This window comes from Lingula anatina, chromosome 4 (genome assembly GCF_051362555.1).
Source record: "Lingula anatina isolate TDL-2025a chromosome 4, LinAna3.0, whole genome shotgun sequence".
NCBI classification, from domain to species: Eukaryota; Metazoa; Brachiopoda; class Lingulata; order Lingulida; family Lingulidae; genus Lingula; species Lingula anatina.
The window spans coordinates 6,517,222-6,536,386 of NC_141770.1; the positions used below are offsets into that span (position 1 = coordinate 6,517,222).

Below are 19,165 nucleotides of genomic sequence, written 5' to 3' on the forward strand. Positions count from 1 at the left end.
ACAGTGCATATCAAAACCGTAAATAGGAGTCCTTACGTAGGAAACATCGCGCTAGAGGACGGGTTTTATTAAGGCATTTTTGTTAGCGGTATTGTCACTAATTTAGAGAATCGTGAACAAATCTGGATGACTCTATCTATAACAAAGCAATTGTTACCTAAAAATCATATACAAGAAAAAATAATGAAAAGAACGAAGGCAGAATAATTTTTAAATTAAAAATGGAATCTGAACAACAAATACAGCTTCAAGCAAATGAAATTGAATATAGAAAATCAAACTCATGATTTTGACTTATGCATTACATTACAATTTATTTTAAAACAATATCGCTACCTTGTCAATGCATGGAAGGACTGCGTGAAAACGACATACACCCTCCCCTACACATACACTAAACACACAGAGAGAGAGAGAGAGAGAGAGAGAGAGAGAGAGAGAGAGAGAGGGGCGCAATAATGGGGGGGCAATTAAATCAAATGCCTTTTCCCCGTTGCCAACGCTCTCAAATCAGGTCTTTTATCCAAAAAATGTTTTATTGTATAAAATACAACGTACCGGTATATAATACCACAGACTTCGGTCGAATGATGTAGCTGTGGGCATGAACCCAAAATATGATATAGCACTATCAACAATGAAATGTATTTTCTTGAAAAAAGAACTGTCACATTAGGATTAACCCAGCCCCCCCCACCCCACCCCCACCACCACCAATACGCCCCCTTTCTATTGATACTATACAAACTCAGCGTGTGTAAGAGTGTGAAAACTATGTGAAAGTAGATCAAAAGTTCACGGATAGGATATGCCACGTAAAAGGTTCTTAGGGGAGTTCGGTCATCTCCTTTTGCTTTCTTTTCCTTTTTTTTTTTTTTTTTTTTTTTTTTTACAATTTTGAGAAGAAATATTAGTGTCCTTCATTCCACTTAGTAAATATAAATGCAGATAAGCCGATTTTCTTTCCTTTATAATTCGTCAGATGTAATAAAATACAATATTTCCTTAAAAACCTTTACCCCCTTTTGTGAATGCAATGCGTCGTCTGCAGAGCTCAGCGTCTGCCACCACGCTGGATGATTCTCGCTTCCCGGGAGCTGAACAGTTAATGCGGTCTGAAAATTTTTAGGGAGAGTCACATGAAATAGAGAAGGACCGTGGCATCTACAAAGTTTTACATGGTGAAGCTTGAGTTGTGGGCTAGTTTTACTCTTTTCTTTTAAATAGGCAATATACTCTACCTTTCAGTAACTCTATGATACCAAAATATTTTTCTGGCATCTTGATACATTTTTCCCTTCTGTCTCCCCCTAAAACGGTCCACACTAAAAAAAAAATCAATAATCGTATGGCAATTTTATACAGGCAATTGACCTACTTTTATACCCATGCAGCTATCAACGAGTTTTATGGCTGTGGGGTGAAAACGTAACACATGTCTGTGATATAAAAGTTATTTCTAATTATATAATTTACAAACTATGCGTGTGGTTCAAAAGCGTTCCGATTTGTGAGCAAAAGGGTAAAATTACTTTTTGAAAACAATGAAAAAATTGGAGATAGGTCAAAATCAGAAAAAAATGCATTTTTTCTCTTATATGCAAATTAGGTCCCCTGAAGTAATATATGACTGGCCGGAAGTGATGTTCACATCAGAGATTTGTAATGGTGATGATCTTGATGACTTTGATAATCTTAATGGTGATAAAAAAAAATCTTACCAAATTTTTCAGTTGTCGTCTGGCGAAAAAGAAATTTTCTGCAATAACACAATCATTTCACGAGCGAAGAATAATTAGTGCACCCGCCTCAGAGATGCGCTGCAGTAGTCACGGCTTTTGGGTCAAAATCGCACGCGATATTGGTTATATTTACGATGTATAGGTTAAAAAAATTGCGTGTCTAATGTTTCCATTTTGAATGCATTTCTATTTATTTGTGTTCGAGAAGGGTGAATTCAATTAGGATTTTTTTTCTCTCTCTCTCTCTCTCTCTTGCTTTTTTCTTTTTTTTTTAAAGCGAATATTAAGGAGAAAGCCGAGTGAAAAAAATCCATAACAATCAAAATATTCAGAAGTAAGAACATTTCAGAGATAAAAGTTTTGTTGGCCACTATAGTTCCTCTTCGTAGAGGTTCACAGGAATATTTTAAGACAACTTGTAATCGTACATGTAGGCCTATATACTGATAATCATCAAATAACGCGCTTCTGAATTATGTTCGTGATGCGCAAATAAATTTCACTCGAACTGAATACCACCTTGACTTGTGCCACATATTTCTAAATTTAAAATAAAACAAGAAAAGTTGAAAAATGGAATAAACTTTGAGTTTTTTTTCTATAAACATCGCAAAAAGTATAGATCTATATGTAATACCCGTGAAATGTCAGAATTGTATTTTCCTGTAAAGCTCTCTTTTGGAAGAAGGGAAGGAAAAAAGAGTTTCACATCGATAGCTGAATGTAAAAAAAAACATTATGTTAATTCTAAGTCACCGCTGTAATCATATCATATCATAAGTTAGTCGGAGTTAGTTGGGGTTAGTACATGGGACGCAGGGGCAGATCCAGGATTATTTGAAGGTGGGAAGTTGACCCTCCCCCACCCTCTTTGGCGTGGGTTTAGGGGCCCGCTGAAGGGCCCTGAAAAAATTTGGTATTTTAGAGGGCGAACAGTGCCATTTGGTAGGGTTTAGAACTATGATTGAGCTAATCAAAATTCTAATTTCAGGAGCCCCCCCCCCCCCCCTATAGGATATCTATGGTTTGTTTTTTTGTTTCATTTAAATCATCCATATTAGAGTAATTAGAGTATCGTGTTTCTTTCCTTTTTTGATAATAGCTAGTGCCATGAAAGGTAAAAAAAAAAAAGGTATCCAGACAGTACAGATAGTTGAAGGAGCTTCATGTCAGATCTTTTATATGTTCTTTACCAGTACTTACTCCATTGAAAATGGATTTTGTAAATTATACATGCCATTTCAAAAATATGTTTATATGAGTTACCACTGAGAAAGGAAAATGCCGTACATAATTGTTACTAAAGTCAGATGAAAATACAACTTTTGATTTCCAGTTAATGTGAACAGTGATCTTGGTCACTGATCTAAACATGTTTATGACATAATTTTTTCTAATTGAAATGCAATAAAGAACTGTAAAAGACTAGAAATTGTATTGTTGTAATAAAAAAATGCAGATACCTTACAGAGAGCAACAGATGGGAATAGATTTTGATTATACTGTATGAAATAAAAAGTCTGATGAAGAGGTGTTAGGATAGGACTTTATTTATTTATTTATTTATTTATTTTTTGAATGAATGTTTATGTTGATGGTTGATATAACATAATCAGGTATAAAGTATAGAATATATTTCAGTCTGTTTATTAAATTGTTCAACCAACTGGGTTTTTCATAGGATTTCCATAGCTTGACTACTTTTTTAAAACGAAAGATTGGTTTTATTCAAATTCGAAATAAACTTAAACAAGCATAATTTGTCATGATTATCCATGAAACTTTTGTCTTCTTTTGCAAACTTGTATTCTAATATCTAAAAACATGAGGGTCAGTAAAAGAAAAAGAAAATTCAGAAAATACTCACAAGGCAGATTTTATTATCACAAATCATTGAAGTTATTTTTAAAAAATGTCTATTTGAAAGTGAATGAGATCATAAATGGCAGTATTTATTAATAAAAAAAGGAGATTCTGATCACATTATTTGCGCTGTTGCAATGTATTAAATAGTAAGGCAGTATGTTTGTCTATAAAAACACTTCTAATCCATAAAAAATTTAAAAGGACAAAGTTCAATACAAAATATTTTCATGATTTTTAATATTTTTCTTTAAATCATAAACATGGCATAGTTCTGCAATGGGGATATGAGACCTCCATGAGTCTGTTTGATAAAAGTTCTTGCACTATTTCTGGAATTATATCACTTAGTAAAAGGTTCCACTGGCAACAGAGCACTGAGTTTTTTAAAACTTAACAAGCTGTGTCTTCTCCTGCCTGTGAGCATCCTCTCTAGCCTCATTTGCTGAGAAAAGTATGCAGTGAAGATACACACAAACTGCCTTCAGTGTCTGGAACACAAACAAGTCCTCCACCAGTGCCACTCCTACCAGAGCAGCCCAGTTGTACACAGCACTGTCACTCAGCTCTCTGCCATACACAATGCTGAGATATACTGCCATAGCCATAGAGATGCCCAGCAAAATGAATGCTGGATAGATCAAAAAGTGGGGCAACTTTCCGTCGTGTTTTCTGTTGACCATCATCTCCAGTGACTTCAGCTCAGTGTATGGCACCTCATCTGATGGTTCTGGAACAGATTGTGTAGAAATGAATTATTTCCAAAAGTATGTGGAAGTTTAACTACAAACTGAAGAAGGCTAATATTACCTCTGCTTAACACCATAATCACTGTTTTAATTATGATAAGGGCAACGAAGCTTGAAATCAATGCTCTAAATATCTTCAAAATGTAAGCTGAAGCAGGATAATATGAAAATGCATTATCCTTTTTTTATATATATTCATTCTTTTTAAAAATAATTTACTGAAATGACAGACATTGATGATACCAAAATGGACAATTACCTTCCCAAATATTAACTGCTACATCATGTGCATTGTCTTTCCTCTTGCTGTTGTCTAAAATTGCATTAAACAAAGGAAATGTAAAGGGAAATATAAAAAGTTATTTGTTTGAGCCATATATTGCTACTGTTGAACATTAATTAGGAAACAGTAAATCAAAATTTTAGGATGTTACATCTTTTCTACGCTATCAAAAAGGATTAAAAAACATCATCATATAGACATGTCTACAGCATAATATAATGACATACTATTATATATATATATATATATATATATGATTACCTGGGATGAGAAAACTTGGGTTGAAGTGAGCAATGAGACTGTAAAAAGATGAAACATCTGCATTTCTGTAGCTGGAAATCTTCCCAGCATGGGATTTTGGGATTTCTGCCTGCATCTCCTTTTGCATATTTGAGTTTAGCCTAGGGTTGTTAGGAGGAGGAGCATATGTGTAGCTGGGTGTTTTCTGAAATATTGAAAATCATCCAATAATTGATTCTGCTGACTGGTTAATATAGTCAAAATATTCCACAGATGGGGACATTTGTTCTGGTGGTGGTTTGATGTTGCACTATAATACCTCAATATGAGTATAATGTCTTTTTATGTTCTGGTATATACATATGTGCTTATAAGTCAAGCCAAATATATTGTCAAACATTACAGAAATGATACAAGTGTCTGTTTTTAATTACAAGAAGGCAATACATGTATGTCTCAAAGGCAATCCATGATATCTGTACAGGCACATACATGCATGCACAAACTAAAAATAGAAAAAAAGTAATAAATACCCCTTTCTTGTTGTCCACATCTCCCATGGCAACCATATCTTCCTTGACAACCAAATTTTCCTTGACAACCATTTCTTCAATCTGTGCCATAGCCTGGTGTTCAACAGTTGCACGTGCCAAATCATAGTCCTTCTCAAAGTCATAAGCCACCTGTTTCATCATGGTCTCCACACTTCCATGCACAACTTGTTGGAACCCATCACTGATTGTGCAACTGCAAAAAAAAAAAAAAATATATATATATATATATATATAAATCTTTCTTAAATCAAGAAATATAGTGAAAAATTAGTATTATTGGTAAAATAACACTCTGACTATAATTACTAACTCCATTTACACACTCAGAACATGTGTCACATTAGCAAAAAAATGTGAAATCATTTCAATACTATTAATAGTCTACAAAATGAAACAAGTGTCCAGCCCAATACAAGTTGTCAGAATCAGTCATGGCTGTGAGCAAGATCTGTGGTCAACTCCTAAAGTTAAAGACAAATTTAACTTTAGTCCAAAATAACTGTGAAATGAGGAGTCTTAAAATGAACACACAAAATAAACTGCTTCCTTACATGTCATCATACTGGGGCTCATCTTCCAGGTTCTGCAGCACAGTGTCACCAGTGTCCTCTCTGTCATAGCACCTGATACTGTACATTGCTACATCATATATGCTATTCACAAGGAATGTTCCTATATTGACAAGGAGGCTGGAGAGGAAGATACCTCTATCAAGCTGAATGACACCAACAGCACTGAGAAGGGTACTGATAAGCAGCATGTTTGCAAACATGTAGTTTAAGGTGCTGTTAAACCACAGAAGGACAGGGGCCAGCTTCAAGCTGGAACAGCGTGTCCATCCATGACAGGACCACAAATACAGAAGGCAAGTTTGCAGTCCAAACCTGAAAAATATTTTAATAAATTAAAAAATTTATATCAAATATCAAAGTACGGACATTTTACATGAAAATTACTACGAGTACATTCCATGTTGAAGAAAAACTGAATACTACATTAAAAAATCAGAATATGTATCATTATTATTATTATCTTTCATATTTTATTTGTTGATAACTTGTAAAAGCAGACATTTCAAAGTACATCATATGCTTATTTATCAATTGTGAGAAAGTCTCCAACTTACCTGGAGTTCTTACAAGACTCCAAAGTGGTGTATCCCACTGTGAGGCATCCATTGCTGCTGAAGTGGGATTCACAGCCAGATACTGTATCATATACTGTTATATCCAGCACATTCCTTCAATGAAAGAAAAATAATAATAAAAATTCACTCAAATTTCTTTATACAAAATATGTAAAAATATCTACTATAAATAACATAACAATATGAATATAACTTAAACTACAGATGCATCCAAGGTATTCATGACACAAAACATATTTCAGAACAATGACAAAAATAATCTTCATTTGATTTGCAAAACTTTCTTTATACAGGTCCAATAGTGTAAATATGTTTGTGATGTTCCAGTTTGTATTTTTAAAATTACCATTGAGCTCCTGGTCTATCACTGATGTACACCACAACCTTCTTCAGTTTTCCCAGGGACTCTGAGTTTAAAATAAAAAAGATTCACTATAATGATTAAATGTTAGTGTGTTGTTTTAGAGTACAACATGCATCAAATATAACAGAGTTGTAGTTTATTTCTAAAAATAAATTTAGTTAATGCATAACAATACCATAAGAACCCTGTTTTACAAATCACCAATAATTCTTGCACTAACTCTCTCTGAACATGCTCTGCACTTAACTTTATGATAAAAAGTCAACATAACTGAGTTAACATGATACTTTAAGTAATAGTAATCATATATAATATAGCCACTGACTGAGATGAACAGCAAACTGTGACCTGATGTTCCATTTAAGACTGTACATGCTGAATATTGAATGTAATAAAGTAAATGGCAGTTAGCTGCTAATAATACTGTTGAATCAATATTTGCAAGAAAAGAAATTTATATGTGCGCCAAAATATTCAAGATACTCACCTTTTGTATACAAAAGAAACCATTTCTTCTGTCCTACCCCAAGGAAATTGTGCTTCCTCCCATGTTCATTCAGATTATATTCAGGAGATATCCCCTGGTCTCCTATCAACTGCAATCTGACTTTGGGTGTCTTTACTGCTACAAAACAACATATTTCTATAGTTTGGAATAAATTCAGTTAAATAACAACTTCAACAATTATATACAACTGTAAGACTCTTCATTGGCCTATATCTCTATTTATATTTTTGTCATTTCAGTATTAAAATATATTAAAATATATTATTATTATTCACACAATAATAACTAGTTTAAGCTTTTCAACAAGGATCAGAATCAATAACTTGAAAGATCTTAGCATCACTTTTACCTCTTTTCAGCCCATTTTGAACTGCTACCATGTTTCTATAGTGATGTTCACCAGAATATTTGGGAACAACTATGATACCACTTTGCTTTCTCTGAAATGATAATGACCACTATAATTATAAGGCAAAGGAAAAGAAAGGAAAGGAAAGAAATGTAAAAATAAAACAATAATGTTTTGAAACTGATTACAGCAGAAACTGTTTTTATACTTTCATGCAGACTAAATTTAAAATGTAAGTGCAACACAAAATTTTGTTTCACTCTCAGTACCTTCTTCCAATTGAACCAAATGATATAACTCGTGCTGAGTAACATAATGCCCAAAAACGCAAAGATGAATGCAAATGTGAGATTCTGGTACAGCATGAACTTTTGTGGAGCTTTTTTCAAGGCAAAAGCTAGCAAAGAAAAGAAAGGATGTAGCTTAAAAATGGAAAGCAAGGAAGCAACCAAGGGCAAAGAGAAGTATAGGAAGCACGATTCATTTAAATGAATATAAAAAAATAGAGAAAGTAGGGTCTAATGAATTAGTCTCAAACAATACAAAACAATAACACAAAGTAAGATGCTGAATGCATGGAACTTTGACAAACCAAATTAAAAAAAAAAAAAACATCACAATTTGTGCTAAATGAATGGTGAAAAAACATTGGTTCCCCGTGAGTTGTTTTAATGTATATCGCCTGCTTTGTAAACAAAAAAGGTGCAAAAGAGTTACATAAGCCTATAGTTTGATGATATACTTACCTCCATGGAGAGGTTGCATGAGTAGCAACATCAACAAAACTTTGATCTTCAAGTTCTTCATACTGGCAATTTTTTATATGTTCTCCCTGTATCAAATAATATGAAGCCGTGTACAACAAACACGTATATTTAAAAATGAAGTCGCGATTACGCGAATAAACGAGAAATTATCGATATTTCAAACAATTTGGACGGAGTTGACTTTGACTTCCGCCCAAATCTCACAAATGTCTGTTGCTAATTGACGTCACAGACACAATCAGCTCACGTGACCATTGTGCTGGGATGTGCGGTTGTGATGTTAAAACAGCCAAATCGATAAAACAATAATAGTTATAAATAACATTCACCTTGAAGACTCACTGTACAGCCTGATTGGGGCTTTAATAAATTACTTTGAAGAGGATACGTATGGTTTATGTTATTTGTCGTATTTGTTTGAATATATGTACATATAGTTCTACTTAAAGGGACAAAAAATAGGATTAAAAACGCCTTTTTAGTGCATGGATTGCTTCTTTTTTAACTTATCTGAGAACAATTGCTATGGGTAAAGCATAAAATGGCAGGTAAATGGCCTTAATCAATATCGAAAAAAAGAATCATATTCACCGTCCACTTTCGAACCCCGGGCGTCAGCCATCTTGACACAGTTTGAAATAACGCGGCTTCTCGACTCAGATACGAGATGTAAACAATGCAGACAGCATGTCGTTTCGAAGGTGAGCGTGGACGTGAAGGAGAAGAGGAATTGCTCACCGAATCTTTGCAGGTAAGCGAGTTATATTTACCAAAAGTACTATAAAATGGGAAGATGGCAGTGGAAATCAAAATGTCTGGCAGAGGAAGTTAAAAAGCGTAGATAACTGCTAATAATTAACGTTTCCTCGGGTAACGCACTCGCAGCCAAATCACTCGCACTGGGTACGTACTACTATAGTTATATGAAGCGAGATAGTGCACTTTACCCCTGAGGTGTATAGGTCTGTAAAGCAGAAGGAATACCCTTTTCTGCTTAATGTGGTCATCTACCAGTACTTACAGACTAACCTCACACCATATTCTCGCAGGGGAATCCCATGAGATATACGATGTAACTCGAGTACTAGTGGGGATAGAGGGTGTTCTTTGTACGGCACGTAACTACGTTAGCTTATTTGTAAATTTAATAATATTGTCAATGAATATGATTATAAGGAATGATTTTTTTAGCCTTTCAGAGGAGGAATTTGTTGATACACCCCTTCAAGCACGAGTGAAGAGATCAGGTATGTTAATAATTTTAGCAGTATAACATGGGCAGATCCAGGATTATTTGAAAGGGGGGGGGGGGGGGGGGGTCCGCGGATGCAAAGGCGACCCCCCCCCCCCCCCCCTAGTTGGCGTGGGGTCCTGGGCCTGCTTAAAACTTTGGTATTTTAGAGGGTGAACAGTGCAATTTGGTACGGTTTAGCACTTTACTGTAGTAAATTAGCTAGTCAAAATTCTAATTCCAAGTGGGGAATATTAGTGTGATTTTTTTACATCAGTTCTTTGAAACCATGTGTGATTATGTTATTTCTTCTTGTGGCCTTTATGATTTAATGCAGCTGCAGATATTTAAATTTAATTTTTTTTTTTTTTGCCATAATCAGACTTGCTTCTTTATAATAAGCTGGTTATCATGTAGTGATCATGCCCTCTAATTTGTTGATTTTTGTTAAAGAATAGTGCTGTTATGATAATATCAATACATTTTTTTCTTTATAACCATTTTATGTAATTTTACTATTACAGTGCCTCAAGTTATGTCTGGAAAACTCATACCAGGAAGCACTCCAATCTTACAATACTGCATCACTTCAATCTCGGTGTGACAAGTTGTGTAAAAGACTGCTACAAAAAATTTGCAGCGATGACCACATGATCCACCACCTTTTACCAAAACCGAGTGAACAGTTTTATATTATAATGCCCATGTACATGTATTTAAAGTGACAAGACTGAGATCAGCGAGAGCCTCAAGGCCTTTATTTTCTGTGCATTGTCAACTCTTCAATAATTTTATAATTTTGTCAAATACATCCAAAGATTCAATTCTAATGCAATACTTGAAAACTTTTTTAGAATATATTTTAATGTCGAACATGTTTTTCTAAGAACTAGCCCTTTAGTAAATTAACATGTACTATCCAACTGTTAATATTAATTAACATATTGTTATGTACAAAGCATAAGCTGCAGTATCAATGAAGCATTAACTGGGTAGAGATTATGAATGAAATAAAAGTTTAAATATTGAAACATCTTTTATTTATATTTGGCAAAAATACAAGAATAAACAAAGTTTGCTACATAAGTTTTGGAATTTGGCCAAATCATCTTTATTATTACCTGTCACATGTAATGAATAAGACATACACAGATTCTGTAAGCTAGAATGCATAATTATTTTCATACTCATTAATGCCATCTTCATAAATAAGCCTTCTATTCAAGCATTCACAAACTTTCACATTGTGCAGTACACATTATAGTATGATAACATTTTTGAGAGAGACTTATTAATAGCCAGGCTATCATGTTAAGAGTCTGATGTACATGCAGACCCATGAGGATTGCAGATCAACAAATTATCCCCCTCTCTGTCAGTGTATTGACTCATGTGAGCTGTCTCCATGCAAAGGGATGTGTCATAAGAAAGGACCAACCCAACTTACACAAACATAAATTGTTTCATCAGTAAGATATTCACACATACTTTTCCAAGATGTGCAGGGAATAAATAGAAAGGTATAAATATTTCTTTAAAAAATACAGGCATAGCTTCCCTGCATGAATTCTAAATAATGGCTGAGTGGAGAATTGAATACAGGCACAAGTGTTCACTCAAACCATTTTTGTAGGTCTTAAAAGAAATGACATGCAGTCATTTGCCAAATACAGAATTTTATGCTGTAACAAAGTCACAAAACTGCAACTGGTGATCTTACAAAATCTAACAACACACTGGTTTAAAATCAAGTTGAAATCACAATATGCCACCAGTACCATATTCCATAATACATTTGATGTCATTTAGATTTAAGAAGTAAATGCTGGACCAAAATGGTTTATTCTCAATATCAGGCATATGACTTAGGTTTGGGAGGAAAGACCACCTTGATTTCCAATCTGTCTGCATTATAGCATACATGTAAGTGCTAGATGGTTTGAAGTCAGCAGATTATGCTTTGTCACATTGGCAAGATGAGTTCACTGAATATATCCTGTAAGCAGCACTCGAAAGTCAGGAAAAGTCTCTCACTATCCAACTCGTCCCCGCTTTGGACCCTCAAGAAAAGTTCATCTTTTTTTGGTGGAGAGCCATGGAGTTCCTCTTCCATGTAAAAAACTCTTCTTCAGGGCATCATACTGGCAGTTGCTCATAACCTTTAGGTCTAAAAAAGCAAATCAAAATAATAATAATAATAATTAATTAAGATTGCAACCCAGTGGGTTGAAGTTGTACATAGTGTTAAGTGTAATATCTTCACAACTGACTTTATTACTGAACCATGTGCTTCTGTCTTACATGCTCACTAGAGGGCGCACGTCATGACAAGCCCAAACTAATATACTACATTCCTTCCCCCTTTGTAAGTGACACTTTTATAGATTCCCAAATGAACTGATATGTTAAACACTAAAAATAGAACACCGTTAAAAAAATTCCACAACACCAGTAGTAAAATAACTGAAAAGAAAAAATGAACATAAACAGTTATGAACAAGTCTTTTAGGTCATGCAACAGTCTTCTTTTTTAAGACAGTGTAATTAATAGTCACAGTCTGTCTTGAGTTCTTTGCTGCTTTGAATATTTACACATCAACAATAACTTTTGGTTTTCTATTTCTCACTGGGTACCTGCTTTCAAAATTGCTAATTTTTACAGATTCGTCACCTGTAGTGACTTGGGTTTTCCCAGGAGATGCTGAAATTTCCACATTAATATTTTCCTCTACATTTATGTCACCAGTGTCAGTGACCTGACTGGTAGGCACTGGTGTGTCTGACACATGTCTGGTTGTCATACCAAAATTCTCATTAATTACAGGCATCTCCACCATTGGAGATGAAAATACCTTTGAAAAACAATACTGGTCAAATGCAGGTATTATTTGGTCAACATGCACATGCTTTAGTCCTTTCTCAGTTTGTACTAAGTATCTCCTTGGGCCCAAAACTTTAATCACCGATCCAGTCAACCATTTATCCAACTTGCTGCCCGTCATGTCCCTGACACGTACACGGTCGTGACACTGAAAACAACGTTCTGGTGCTTTATCATGATGTCGTTTCTGTTGCATTTGTTTCTCCTCTACAACATCAGCCAAATTGGGTTTAAGTAGGCTGAAACGTGTGCGAATCTGTCGCTTAAGAAAAAGTTCTGCAGGAGTTTTTCCTGTGGTAGTGTGAGGAGTGGATCTATAACGCATCAAAAAATTTGCTAATCTACGCTTTAATGACATATTTTTGTACTTCACATCATGCAAGTGTTTTTCCAATGCTCGTTTCACATTTTTCACTGAATTTTCCGCAGCCCCATTCGACTGGGGGTGGTAAGGTGGAACCAAGGTTTGTTTGATGCCATTTGTTTTCAGAAACTCCCGGAATTTATCTGAACTGAACTGAGGTCCATTATCAGATACAACTTCCTCAGGTAGTCCATATGATGCAATCAGTATTCTAAGTTCATCGATGGTGTGTTCGGCATCTGTATTAGACATTGGTATCACCTCGAGCCACTTGGAATGTGCATCATGCACTAAAAGGAATGTTTTCCCTTCCTTAAAAAAGAAATCCAAATGAATACGGCTCCATGGCCTAACTGGCCACTTCCAAGGGTATAATGGTGACGCTGGTGGCATGTTGCGCACAGACTGACATGCGCTGCATTCTCTCACCTTACATTCAATATCACTGTTTAAATTTGGCCACCAAACATAACTCCTTGCTATTGCTTTCATAGCGCACACTCCAGGGTGCTCCCAGTGCAAATCCTCTAGCAGTGTTTGACGGTAGATCTCTGGTATCACAACACGGTTTCCCCACAAGATACACCCTTGCTCTGCTGAAAGCTCATGTCTCCTGACATGATATGGTTTGAGTATCTCTGAATCTAGATACTCTGGCCAACCACTCATCGTATAATCCATGACTTTGCTTAATACAGAATCTTTCCGAGTGGCCTCAGCTATGTCACTAGCAGTAAGTGGTAGCTCTGTAGCTACTTCACATACATATATTGTGCAATCACTGCCAATTGATGACACCTCATGTGGTAAACGCGACAAACAATCTGCATTGCTGTGTAGTTCTGACTTGCGATACTGGATGTCATAGTCATATGCTGACAGAATAATAGCCCACCGTTGCATTCTTGCTGCTGCGAGTGTAGGCACTCCTGTCTTTGGGCCCAGTATGGTAAGGAGTGGTTTGTGATCAGTCACTAGAGTCCATTTTCTTCCATACAGATACTGATGAAATTTTGTAACACCGAATATTATGCTTAGTGCTTCCTTTTCAATCTGAGCATAGTTGCGTTCACTTTTGCTCAGAGTTCGTGATGCAAATGCTATTGGTTTCTCTGAACCATCATCCATGATGTGACTAATGACTGCCCCCACTCCATATGCCGAGGCATCACAGTCTAGTTTTATTTTGCGTTGAGAATCATAGTGTGTAAGCACTCTGTCACTGCTTAACTCACATTTGCATGCATCAAATGCCTTTTGACATTCCTCAGTCCATTTCCAATTGACATTCTTCTGCCTTAGTCTGTTTAATGGTGCAAGTGTGGTAGACATGTCTTTGAAAAATGCACCATAGTAGTTTACAAGTCCAATAAATGACTCGAGCTCCTGTACATTCTTGGGCACGGGTGCATCTCGAATAGCCTTGACTTTCTCCTCTGTAGGATGAAGTCCAGCTTTGTCCACCATATGTCCCAGATATTCAACTTTAGGCTCCAGAAAGCGACACTTCACTCTCTTAGCCTTTACTCCATATTCCTTCAATCGCTGTAACACTTTTTCAACCTTTTTGATATCTTCTTCATGTTTACCATCTTCCTCTATGCCCTTGATCAAAACATCATCTTGTGAACAAATAACGCCATCAAAATCTTTCAACATTTGATCCATTACACACTGAAAGATCATAGGTGCACTTTTGACTCCATAAGCTAAGCGCTTGAACTTATACAACCCCTTGTGTGTGTTCACAACAAGATACTTTTGACTTTCTTCATCGAGCTCCAACTGGGCATAGGCACTAGACAGATCGATCTTTGTGAAAACAGTTCCCCCTGCCAACGTTGAGAACAGATCCTTGGCCGTGGGAAGTGGATACTGTTCTTGTGATACAGCCTGATTCACAGTTACTTTATAGTCACCACAAATTCTCACTGACCCATCACTTTTGGGTACAACCACTATGGGAGCTGCCCACTCACTGTGATCTACTTTTTCTATAATGCCACTTTGCTCTAGTCTATTCAACTCTGCTTCTATTGCTGGTTTTAATGCGTAAGGCACAGGCCTGGCCTTACAGAACACAGGTGATGCATCTTCTTTGACTCTGATATGAGCTTTGAACTCCTTAATTTTCCCATATCCCTCTGAGAACAAATTTTCATATTTGTTCATAAGCTCCTCTCCTACATTTGGCCCCAGAGGCTGTGATATGGCGAATATCTCCTTCCAATTTAATTTCAATTTTTGTAGCCATCCATATCCAAGTAGAGGCGGCTTACCACTGCCCTTTGCTACTATAAGTGGCAGTTGGAGATTTTGCCCTTCATGAACAACATTCACGGTGATTTTCCCTATCAGCGGGATGGTCTCCCCATTGTAGGCTCTTAGCCTTACATCTGCTGAACCCAGTTTCTTATGACTGAAATGTTTCTTGTATGTGTCCTCAGTTATCACTGAAACCTCAGCTGCGGTATCGATTTGCATTTGTATTATTTGTCCATCGATTGCTATGGGTACGAAGACCCCTTTCCTATTGCTGTTGTTCTTTAATGAATAAATGTGTAAAATGTCAGAGTGGTTTTCTAAGGTATCTTCGATGACCTCATTTACTGTTTTCCCTCTTTCCCAACACACCTTAGCAATGTGTCCTACCTTAGAACATACAAAACATTTCTCATCTTTAAATCTGCAGTCATTTGGAGAGTGATTTCCTGTACATCGCCAGCATTTGTTTACACTTTTGTTTTTCCTTACCGCTGGTCGGTTGCTCTCTTTTGAATTGCTAGTAGTTACTTTATGCACATTGGCTGGCTCTGCTATTGGCGGTCTGAATTGCTGAGAATGGCAGTGTGCCAATTCCATGGCCATGGCAACGTCAAATGCCATTTCAAGTGTAAGATCCTTGGTTGCTAATAATTTCTTTTGTGTCCCTTCATGAAGCAGACCACAAACAAATCTGTCACGCAACGCCTGATTCAAAAAGTCTCCATACTCACAATGTGTTGACAATCGTCTCAGTTCTGATAGATATTCACTAACCTTCTCACCTTCAAGTTGGTTTCTTTTCATGAACTTGAATCGCTCAGCAATTACCAAAGGCTTTGGAGCGTAATAATTCTGTAAATGGCCCTTCAGCTGGTCATAACTCAGCGTGCTGGGTAACTCCGGCGAAGTTAAACTTTTTAGCTTTGCATACGCTGTACTGCCAATAACTGTTAGTAACACTGCAGCTTTCTTGTCATTTTCTATGTCATTGACTAAAAAATATTGCTCTAACCTCTCTATGTAGCACTCAACATTTTCTTTACTATCGTCAAATTCATTTAGACGGCCAATCCTCGCCATCCTCGTCGCCAGAATGTAATATCTTCACAACTGACTTTATTACTGAACCATGTGCTTCTGTCTTACATGCTCACTAGAGGGCGCACGTCATGACAAGCCCAAACTAATATACTACATTAAGAAAATTATAATGAAAATAAAGTGAATATTTGCTTGAATAAAACTGAGTTAAAAGACTGCTAATTGAACTTTAAAATTATTGTACTTAGGATAAAAGACAACATAATACTATTGGAAATTTAAAAGTGCATACGGAATAAAAGAGCATCAGAATCTGTCGGTCTTAAATTGTGGCACTTTGTTACTATTGTTTGATCTTAAAAGACGATTGGATTGATCAATAAAGATGTGATTCAATTTGTCAGAGGATTCAGTTATTTTGTAAAAGAAAGTTTTGCACAGATCTCTTCGTTTATCTAAAGTACACATATGCCAGGTTCAGGGTTTCATCATAGTATAGGTCAGGGAAAATAATCTTCAAAGCACGAGTTTGGTCAGTCTCTTAGAGTTTGCATTGCTCTATAGTTAGTCCTGGATGCCACACAGGGCAGGCATATTCTAGAATTGAGTGCACAATACTTTGGTAAAGCTTAGCTCGTTTCAGTTGACGGAGGAAATAGAGTCTTGCATTATGTTTACATTATGTGTCGCCAATTTGGAAAAAAAATTGATAAAAGAGAAATCATGCACCTATATGCCTAATATATGAGGAGTGAATATCAGCTTATTAAAATTCTGCTTACTCTAAAGACATGTTTTAGTCCCATGTTGGATCATCAGGATCCTTTAATTCCCTCTTCTTCAGCATCTTCCTCCTCTTCCATCTGCACTTCTTCCAGTTCAGGCATACCATAGGAAAAAGTTACCTTGATACTGCAACCAAAAAAAAAAAAAGCAATAGTACATAAAATAAGATAATCGAGTTTGAGAAAAATTATGTAAAAACATAACTGAAATAAGTATAAAACTCAACTGAAATAAGTATAAATGCCATTTTTCTCAATATGATCACCTTAAATTATCTAGACTGTCATTTTCAACTGCACTAGTATTAACTACAACTTAATTTTGAAGTTTCTTGATCACTTCATATTGGTTTAATCTCCGAAATACTGGTTGGAAGTTAAAATTGTATGATCTAAATTATTACTCTGGACTATTTAATACATTAGAGAGATGTACCAAACATAAACATGCAATATCCCCTTTCTGATTTATTTATTTTTAATGTAAAAAGGAGACAAATTGTCTTTAAAATATAAAATCAAAATACTACTATTTATTTTCACTTATAGTTGACATGCCATTTAACATTGGGTTAAACTTAGATACAATAACAGCTTCTGCACATTCATTTTGGGATTTAGATGCCTAAAGAAATAGCATCTTTGTCATATGTCTTAATTACTGTGGTATGCCTAGATGTTAGAGGCACAAGAAATGTGCCCTCGGTAAGTCAAAAATTCGCCCTGGTCATTGTAATGTATATGTAATGAGACTAGTATCTCCCACCATGTCCGTTTTTATTTAAACTTTCTTTGCTCTATAAACTAACCCAAACCCTGTCAGAGTCGACATATGAGCAACACTTGCAATTTCTGTCATCGATACCACTCATATTAGTTACAATTTCATGGCATATTTTGACAGACGAGCCTGACAATCGTTAAGATATACAACGAACACACGTAAATAAACATAAATCTCTGTGCTTAATAAATATTTTCACTGGTGCCTTATCTCAAAGATTATTGTAAATGGTACTCACAAATCCAGTAAATACTTCGCGGCCAGGCCATTCTTCGTATCCATGGCCACCCAAGCAGGTTTTCATCTGCCTTCTTCCTCGCCGGTGTTTATTGTTTGCCTGTCGTACATTTGCTGATACACTGTTTTACGCATGTTTTTTTGTAAAGGCTGTTTCTTTTTTCTTTTTGTTATCTGTCTTCGCTTCTTCGAAGGACTCCCAGCATAACTGAGCCTCCTGTTTCACGTTGTCCTTTCCCGGCAGCTTGAACTGGTTTTAACTAGGTCGCAATACGAGAATCTCGCGAGATCCGGAAGTCTAGAGAGCTCAATTATGAAAATGGAGGTGGTTGTTGGTAAACCTCCGCTTAAGCGGAGGTTTTCTTTTTATTGTATTTTCTAAAAATGTTACAGAGCGATCGCGAGTGCCGGGAATGATAGATTAAAGGTTGGTAAATCGCGGAAAAGTAGTGTTAACCTCGGGATAAATCAGGATAAATCAATTTTGGCGCGAAAATCCTCTTTTGTGTCCTTTTAAATAGAAGACAGCGGAAGACTGGCTACACTAAAATCATTAGCAGGGGCGGATCCAGGATTATATACAGGTGGGGCGAGTCCATTCCATTTGAGGGGTGGCAGGTGGGGCGAGTCCATTCCATTTGAGGGGTGGCAGGTGGGGCGAGTCCATTTCATCTGAAGGGGTGACAGGTGGGGCGAGTTCAATTCATTTGAGGGGTGACAGGTGGGACAATTCCATTCTTTTTGAGGGGTGACAGGTGCGGCGAGTTCGTCCGATTTGAGGAGCGCATGCACGTAAAATCACCACAAAATTACATTATAATGTCCGTGCAATTAGCTTTTTAAATATATTTTTTAAAATATTGTGTTAGCAAAGTTTTAAGGGGATATAAACTTGTATCATGCAGAAATAATCATTAAATTATTGGTCTCAAAATTTGCTTTTCCACAATTTCATATAAATATAACCTTTTTGTCTGCACATTTGGAATCAATATATTTCAAACATATATT

General features: G+C 36.1%; 1 protein-coding gene and 2 long non-coding RNA genes across 3 annotated transcripts; 1 reads left to right on the forward strand and 2 right to left on the reverse strand.

The window, feature by feature from the left end:
- Positions 1-3,720: 3,720 nt before the first annotated feature.
- On the reverse strand, positions 3,721-8,606 carry LOC106159998 (uncharacterized). Its single transcript, XM_087010521.1, has 11 exons — positions 8,546-8,606; positions 8,069-8,196; positions 7,800-7,890; positions 7,430-7,567; positions 6,925-6,985; positions 6,558-6,671; positions 5,983-6,315; positions 5,411-5,624; positions 4,899-5,082; positions 4,614-4,667; positions 3,721-4,335 (listed from the first exon to the last, which is right to left on the reverse strand). The coding sequence occupies exons 1-11, from the start codon at positions 8,604-8,606 to the stop codon at positions 3,992-3,994; spliced, it is 1,722 nt and encodes a 573-aa protein (XP_086866647.1). The 3' UTR covers positions 3,721-3,991.
- Positions 8,607-9,004: 398 nt separating this feature from the next.
- Positions 9,005-10,883, forward strand: LOC147762163 (uncharacterized). Its single transcript, XR_015333911.1, has 3 exons — positions 9,005-9,317; positions 9,758-9,813; positions 10,322-10,883. It is a non-coding gene; the product is annotated as an uncharacterized LOC147762163 (long non-coding RNA).
- On the reverse strand, positions 10,534-18,531 carry LOC147762164 (uncharacterized). Its single transcript, XR_015333910.1, has 3 exons — positions 18,156-18,531; positions 17,131-17,260; positions 10,534-11,964 (listed from the first exon to the last, which is right to left on the reverse strand). It is a non-coding gene; the product is annotated as an uncharacterized LOC147762164 (long non-coding RNA).
- Between the last annotated feature and the right edge of the window lie 634 nt (positions 18,532-19,165).